Here is an 8,153-nt window from a genome sequence, read left to right as displayed (position 1 = left end):
CCCTATTCATTTGTTGTGTCTCCCAAAATGCGAAATAAACATGCTTTAAGTCCTGGTGTCCTCTACAGTGGACATGTATGAAATCAACGTCCTGTTTTGTAACAGAAAGTCATATTTTGATTTGAAACCCCATAACATTTTTCTGAGATGTTGATTTATGACACACAGTTTAAAAATTAGTCAGATTTAAATGATAATTACAAAATATTGTCATATTTCCATAAGAGTGTCAGTAAATTAATATCAGACATTTTTGAAGACCAAGGAGAGGGAGTGGTCATGGTGAAGCATCCAAACATTTAGTATCTCTGAAAAGCCCTGAATGTGCTCTGTACAGGACATCCTGACATAAAACTGTGGCATGTATAGTCTCAGAGAAATTCACTAAAATATAATGTCCTCATATGAGGATGCAGGGTCTCAGGAGGTTAAGTGTCTCTGGTATTGATGTATTATTATTATTATATTTACATATAACTTGCATAAGATTTATATTTGTGCTCTTTATTCAGTAAATGTGTATTTCATTATGTAATATTATGGTTATGTCTTGTATTTTAAACTTTTTTTTTCCATTTTCCAATTTTGCTTACATAATCCTGGCACATGTTTGAAGAAATCTACCTATACCAGAGGTCTTCAACAGCGGCCTGACAATTATTTTTCTGATAAATTTTTTATTATGGGAAAAAAAAAACCTAAACAAAATGTCAAAAGCTACAAAATATTTGATAAATAAAATTGGTAACAGGGGGTCCCTGGTCTGTCTTTCTATGCACTAGAGGGTCATTCGTCTGAAAAAAGCTAGAAGACCCTCGACTTATACCCTTTTTGACACCACTTTGGTGAAGGATCCCATTTTGAGATTGTGTTGTTTCTATGTTTAAAAGGCCTGAATTCCCACTGTGAAAGACACTGATCTCATATCCTGCAGATTTGTTGTAGATGTTTAGGCCCCCAACTCTAGCTGCAGATGGTGAGTCTGAGTCTTAATGGAGCAGCTCTTGAACCTTGATCCCTTCTCCTCCCCTTGTCCCTTAAAAGCCTCTTCTCAATACCCCTGCAGGCTGTAAGGAATCTCAACATCTGTCCTCAAGGCAAAGCACACTCCCCTTATGTTCATGAGATGTGAAATCAACATAAAACGCTCTGTGAAATGCATCTCTGTTTATTTGTTTAGGTAATGATTTATTTTATGTCTTAGATTGATCCATGTTCATGAATTTAGTTTGTAAGTTTTTTTTTAGTTAAAATAGTGCTATACATACAGTATAAATATTTTTTCCAACAATCACATTTCAGTTCTGTAATCTAATTGTAATCTAATGCTGTAATGTTAACATACATAAAAAAAAATGAAAGGCAGACTCCTCGTGTCATTCCAAACTTGTATGACTTTCTCTGTTTCTGAGAAACACACACACACACACACACAAAAAGATATTTTGAAGAATGTAACCAAACCATTTTGGTGACCAGTGACTTTCTTTGAATGGGCAAATATACGCTATGACATTTTATGTTCTACAGAAGAAAGGAAGTTATATAATTCTGAAACAACAAAAGTGTGAGTAAATTATGACAGAATTTTCATTTTGGGGTAAACTATCCCGTTAATGAATGGTTGCATAAACCAAGCTGACTTGTCAGCACATCATGGGGATGTTTCTTTGTTGAGCACCGTGCTTCTTTTAAGAAAGAGGCTTAATTGGGACAAGCTAGTGGCATGAAAGTCAGCCGACAGCATTGGATGTTTCCCCTTGAATGATCATGCACAAAGCCCTGACTATAGGTCACTTCAGTTTTGAGGACAGTAGGCATTTAAAACATCTTAAAAATGCATTTTTTTATGGAAATTGCATTTAGATAAAGATTTTAATCATGCATTCAACTGAATGCATATCTTTCTAAAACTATAAATATTAATGATCATTTAGATTGTGTGTTAATATGTGTGCACCTAATCTCTCTGCAAGATTGGGTTAAAGGGATAGTTCACCCAAAAATGAAAGTCATAATTTATTCACCATCATGTTGTTCTAGACCCATATGACTTTCTTTCTTCCATTGAAAACACAAAAAGAGGGGTTAGGGATCGACAGTATCAGTAACCATTCACTTTTGTTGCATCTTATTTCCATAAAATGATGGCGAATAGTAACTGAGACTGTTATTCTGCTCAACATTTCCTTTTGTGTTCCACAGAAGAAAGAATTTTCACTAACCCTTTAAATAATGATTGGTCATTTAAAAAAAAAAAAAAAAACTCTTCATCTAAGCATTGAAATAAAAAAGGCTTCCAAGTAAACAGTGACTCATTTGATTCTGCATAATAGAGCATTCCAGTCCCAATCTTTTAATACTAGTTGTAAGGGTGTATTTAATATTCTCGTTTGCACACAGCTCAATTATGGAGATGTTTCCGCTGCTTGGCCCTCATGACAGAGCCAACGACTGGCGCGAGGGGCGCGCGTGCAGACTACTGTTTACTGCTAACAGCTTGAGACGAGGCAAACAGCTGCGTGAATTCACCGTTGTTTGTCTTCTATGGCTCGATAGGCTATATATGGGATGAGAGACTGAAACAGTAAAGGCATCGCAACGTGGGTGAAAATGATAAGGAGGATAGACCCTCGCGCGAGACCAAGAGAAATCTAACGTTATTCTGACAGCTCTCTCACAAAGACTGCTGCGAAGGAATGCAGAGCAATGCTTTGAACTAGAAAGATCACCGACGCTTCGTTTGCAAGAACCAGAGCAGAATTTGCAGGGTAAACATGCAGCGGATAAAAAACGGGCAGAAATATGCCTGAGTGGATCTGGAGTGTGCTGAAGCGCTTCTTTCGCACCTTTGCTTGGCACCGTCTGCAAAAACTTCCACAATGGCTCTGGTCATGGAACCTGTAAGCAGGTGGTCAACAAGCCAGGTGGTCGACTGGATGAAAGGTGTGTATTTTGCATTCGTATGTATTTTGCTAGAACAATAGAGAAAATACTATATATCCAGTTAGAATCGCATGTGAACTTTTTTTTTCGTTTATAAAATGCAAATCTTACATATTTGTCCAGATTTGCGTGCGTGCCAGATTTAATTGAACTCGTTTTAAAGAAACGACACTGTGTATCAATGCGCGACAGCGAGCGCACTTAAGCTGTCATGCAATTAAGATTGTGGTCTATCATATATTGAGCTTCTAGCAATGTCTGTTATTGACAGATGTTGATGTCGGCAATACACGTAAAAGAAAGATGTTAGAATTCGTTTAAAAATTATATTAATGAATGAAGTTGGTTGAGTAGTCACGTCATCTCATCAAACAGAATGTAAAGTGACGGGTCACGTGGAGGTTGAGTGATCAGCTGGGATCCCTCTGGCAGTCAAAGGCTCAATGGCCCCTCCATGGTCACATAAAGTTAAAGTTTTCATGAACGTCGTCTAATGAACACAGTGTTGCTCACACACACAAAAAAACACACCACTATAATAATGCAAGAAACATACACTGTAACATAAACACACTTGTGTGCATAAATGGTTACAAAACTAAGAACATAACTATTTAGATAATACAAAATAGAACCAAATAGGTTATTTTACAATTTGACTTATAAATATATAAGTCAATATATAAATATAAATAGTATTTTTAACTATACACTGTGAAAAAAATATTTTTTGAAGTTGTAATTAAAACAATTATTTGAGTAGGCCTATGTTTTACAAGAAAATACTATTTCCTATTACTATTTATTTAAAGTTCGCATGAAATCAAAATTGACTTTATTTACTTTACTAGCGCACATTGCTAGTCTTCATGTGAACAATTAATCCGTGCAAGTTAATCCGCTGAAAATAATTGTTTGTTTTGGTAATCTCTAATCAAAATCTGAACATTTACTTCCGCTCTGGAATGGCATGGTAGGTGTAGGGAGGGCTTTATTGTACCAATAAGGTGGCATCCATTTAATAATTAAAATTAAAATTATAATTTACACTCAATATGTTATTATTGCATACTGTTTTATAATGTACTACAATACTGAAGTGCAGATAATTGCCACTATTTGCAACAAGTAGTATACTTGATAGTAGAAATCCTGCTATTTTAACATAATGTAAATAGGTATTTGCACTTAGTGTAAATAGCATATTGCTAAAATACTGCTATTTTCACTTAGTGTAAATACAATCCATTGCTAATACGAGATTTGAAAAGGGACATTAGGTTTACAACACTAAAAATCTTTTGCATTAGATATGGTGAACCTCTTTGAGAAAGATCATTTGAGTGTAATTGGATGGTTTATTTAGCTCATGAGTTCTAGATGAAGTGAGAAAAGAGAGGAAGACAGTCATTTGTAATTCAAATGAGGAAAACGTTCCACTTGGCTGAATGTTTTGCTTTTAAGTAATTATGTTTTTGAAAAAGGTAGATCAGCATCTCCATCTTATTCCTCCCTGTGAGGATTCACAAGATAGGAATATGACTGCAGGTTTTTTTTTTCAGCGGTAACTAGCTTCAGTAAACATACAACAATGTGCACTTGTTTGCCTGCACGTGTTATCTTGTTGTGTGGATGTCTTGGCTTGAGTTTTGTTTGTGTCAGATGGCGTGTGATGTGTTCGGGAGGGTAAATAAGGTGATGGCTCATAAGGACGATAACAAACTGTGCTTTAATGTGTTATTCACTTATTTTGCTCATACGCAGGAACATGGCTGATGCACATTAGATCACAGTCTATATGTGCAATAAACACATGTAGTCAAATACCTAGAGGTAAGGAACTGTTTAAAGTACAAACATCCTTATATTTTTGCAAATCTAAACTGCTAAGGAAGGATAAGCGAGATGTGAGATGAAAAGGCAGTGTAGGAATCATCAAGAATTATAGCAAGGCGGTGTTCCTCCCTAAGGGAATGCCAGAAAGGCTTTCTTATGCTGTTTGCACACTAAAAGCATGCTCACAAGTACACACCGTTGCTTTGTAAGTTAACGTCTCCTGAGGGTCACAGAGAATTTTAAGAAACTTCAGACATCTTCTTGACGTGGCCAATGCTTGGCTTCTAAAAAGCTGGAGAATTTTATCGGCATCTGTCTGTTATGTGCAGAAAGAAACCCCGCAAGCTGCTGTATCATCTGCTGAGACACACTGAGGAGCAGAAGATAACGTATATGTGCATGTGTATCAGTGTAAGGCTGTGTTAAAGCCCCTATGGGCTGATGGTGTCTGTGTGATCATTAGAGTCTTCTGATCAGCAGCGTGCAATAATGCGCTCAATGTTTCACACAAAGATACTCAATCCTTGCACAATAACAACAAAAAAGACTATTCTGTTATCATTTGACTTATTGCTCTGTTTCATATATATTTTATAATACTTTTATTGTGCTTTTTTTGTATGGCTGGGTGTTTACACAAATTTCATGATTTGGTTTAAATTCACAAGTTCGCAATTCAATTCAGTTCCAATCTTGATTCAGTATCGATTCATTTGAATATATATCAGGTGCAGTACATGTCATTTTTTTAAACGGTGTATTTTAGCAATATATGAAGCACTTCTCACACACAAATCACTTTCAAACCAATCAGTTTAGTGTTGGTCAGCGCCACGCATTTGCGTAAGCTACTTGAACGGGAGCAAAATCTGCATGGGGAACTTTATTGCGAAATTCCCAATTGCACAGATTCCTATTGAAATTAATGGAATTTGCCTGCGAAATTTCACAGAGCAACGATAAATGTGACCACACCTTAATCCTGTGAACTATAAAGGGAACCCTGTCAGCTGGTACATTACTATAATATTAAATGTTGAAATTAACCTTTTATGTTATAATCATTTTTTTAATGATATTAGTTTTTTTTTTATTCCAATTAATTTTTTTTAAATATAAACATTTAAATGGTGGCTGTCATAACAATTTTCATGACAGATTTATTTAAACCTTAAAAATAAATATTTTTAACCCAGTCCTACTTTTTTGTGATTTTTTAAGCTTGACAGCACTTGGTCACCATTTATTTTCATTATATGCAAAAGAGCAGCATGAACATTCTACTGATATTCTCTTTTTGTGTTCTACGGAAGATATGACATTTGGAATGGCATTAGGATGAATAAATGGTGACAAAATTAATTAATAACTGTCCTTTAGCAGCATTTATTAAGCTAACACAGCATGTGCAGCACGCAGTACAGTAAACCTATGATCAGTGTGCATGGCGATATGCTGCCCAAATATGTTGACTAGGACTGCAATCATTTTACTTGTCTGTGTCTCAGGATTATGTGCTGTATATATGAAAATGCATCTCTCCAGAACAATCTTTATGTGTTTGTCTAGGAGGTCTACAGCCGTGCATACCTAGCAGCATACCACATTTTCATGTGTGTGAGCTATGCGTTTTTGGTGTGGCTTGCATGTTTGACATCCTTCATGATATGTTTGAACTGAAGGCACATGTTGATTACAGATAGTTTTTTAATTTTTATTTTAGCTGGTATATGGAGACTATTAAAAGTATGAGAAATATCTGACCAGAAGCAACTGTTAGTGTCATGCACCCTCTTCTGCCAAACAAGTCTGTGCTATGCTCATGCCCTGCTTTAAAACTCAAACTGTGACTGGTTTTATGATGGTAATTTGTAAACAATTAGTGGTAAAAAAAACAAAACTGGAAGCTGTGGTTACCAAAAATTCACGGTAAAAAAAAAACAAATTGCAAATTTTAAATGTTTTAGGCATTACTCGAGGCGTAACCGTTTCCATCATTTCACAGTAACCGTTTCCATAATTAACTTATATAATATTATGTTAATACACAGTTAGTAATCATTACTGGTACAGTAGGTATCAACCTGCACCAACCTACATGAACTACTAGAAACTGCTTTGCATCTTAAAATGTACTGAAAACAGTCATTATAATAAAGGTTACAGGAAACATTTTGAGTTGAAGTTCATAAATTATTATTACTAATAATCATTAATTACAAACATGTATAAACCATGTACAATGGTCAGAGGCATGACAATAAAATATGTAAAATACCTAATTGTCACAATTCACTCAGGGAGCAAGGAACGAGGAAACGAGGAGTACTTGAATAACACAGTCTTTAATAGTCCACAGGAAAACAGAACAAGGAGGACATTCAACAAGTAGACCCCACAAACAAGAACTGAAAGGACTAGGGCATTTAAAGGCAGGATAATTGGGGAGGAACGAGACACACCTGGAATCAAATGAACACAATCAACATGAGGAAGAAACTGGGTCACAGGGGCAAAAACACACCGAATAGTCCATAATCCTGACATAACGCCCCCTCCCGGAAGGTGCGTCCTCGCACCGTAGCAACAACAGAGGGAGGCATGGGTGGGAACTTGGGAGGAGGTTCTGGAGGAGGACGGATATCTAGGAGGAGGCCGGCAGACAGAGATCAGGGGGGCGACGAAGGAGGGAGGAGCCAGGGAGGAGACAGGAGGGACCCGGAGCAAGAGGAGCACAGCAGGACCCAGGCCATAGCCATGATGTCGACCCACGGTGGAGCCGACGGAGGGAGGAGCCATGGAGGAGGAATGGCCACCCACTCCAGGGGGCCGACCAACGGCGGCAGAGCAGGTGGTGGAGGAGCTCGAGGCGGAGAGCCGATGAGCAAGGGCGACGGGGAGGATCCGGAGGTCCTAGGCGGAGCAGATGGCGCCGGCGACCGACGCGGAGATGTGGATCCGGGAGGCCGCGGTGGAGCCGGAGCGACAGAGGACTGAGGTGGAGCCGAGGGGATGAAGGAGCCTGATGGAGCCGGAGGGACGGAGGGATGAGGCGAAGCCAGAGGAGTGGAGTCCCGAGGTGCAGGATGGGCAACACCAGACCAAGGCGGAGCCGGAGGGACGAGGGAGCCTGGCAGAGCTAGTGGACTGCCGGGCCACGGCGGAGAGGAGGGAGCTAGGAGCCATGGTGGAGCCGACAGGTCCACGGGCCGAGGTGGAGTCCAGGGCTTAGAGGCTGGAGGCGGAGTCAAGGGAAACTCCAGCCACGGTGACACTGGAGGATGGCAGTCCCGCGGAGCTCGCACTGCATAGATGGTGGGCTGAGGGCAAGCAGAGGGGCTGCCAGACGACAGCGGAGGAGGAGGCAGGAG

At 38.8% G+C, this 8,153-nt stretch overlaps 1 protein-coding gene and 1 long non-coding RNA gene across 2 annotated transcripts in view; both read left to right on the top strand.

The window, feature by feature from the left end:
• Positions 1–1,114, top strand: part of LOC107669396 (uncharacterized) — a 2,184-nt gene extending 1,070 nt beyond the window's left edge. Inside the window, exons 2-3 of the long non-coding RNA XR_001631985.1 lie at positions 891–976; positions 1,067–1,114. This is a non-coding gene — a long non-coding RNA (uncharacterized LOC107669396). The remainder of the gene's footprint in view (positions 1–890; positions 977–1,066) is intronic.
• A 1,356-nt stretch (positions 1,115–2,470) lies between these two features.
• LOC107669300 (connector enhancer of kinase suppressor of ras 2-like) overlaps positions 2,471–8,153 on the top strand; it is a 34,670-nt gene continuing 28,987 nt past the window's right edge. The window contains exon 1 of the mRNA XM_016461467.1: positions 2,471–2,946. Coding sequence (XP_016316953.1) covers positions 2,883–2,946 — 64 coding nt within the window. The 5' untranslated portion in view covers positions 2,471–2,882. The remainder of the gene's footprint in view (positions 2,947–8,153) is intronic.

This window comes from Sinocyclocheilus anshuiensis, unplaced genomic scaffold, assembly GCF_001515605.1.
Source record: "Sinocyclocheilus anshuiensis isolate Anshui unplaced genomic scaffold, SAMN03320099.WGS_v1.1 scaffold180, whole genome shotgun sequence".
NCBI classification, from domain to species: domain Eukaryota; kingdom Metazoa; phylum Chordata; class Actinopteri; order Cypriniformes; family Cyprinidae; genus Sinocyclocheilus; species Sinocyclocheilus anshuiensis.
The sequence above is the reverse complement of the archived record's forward strand: the minus strand, read 5'-3'. Positions and strand labels throughout refer to the sequence as shown.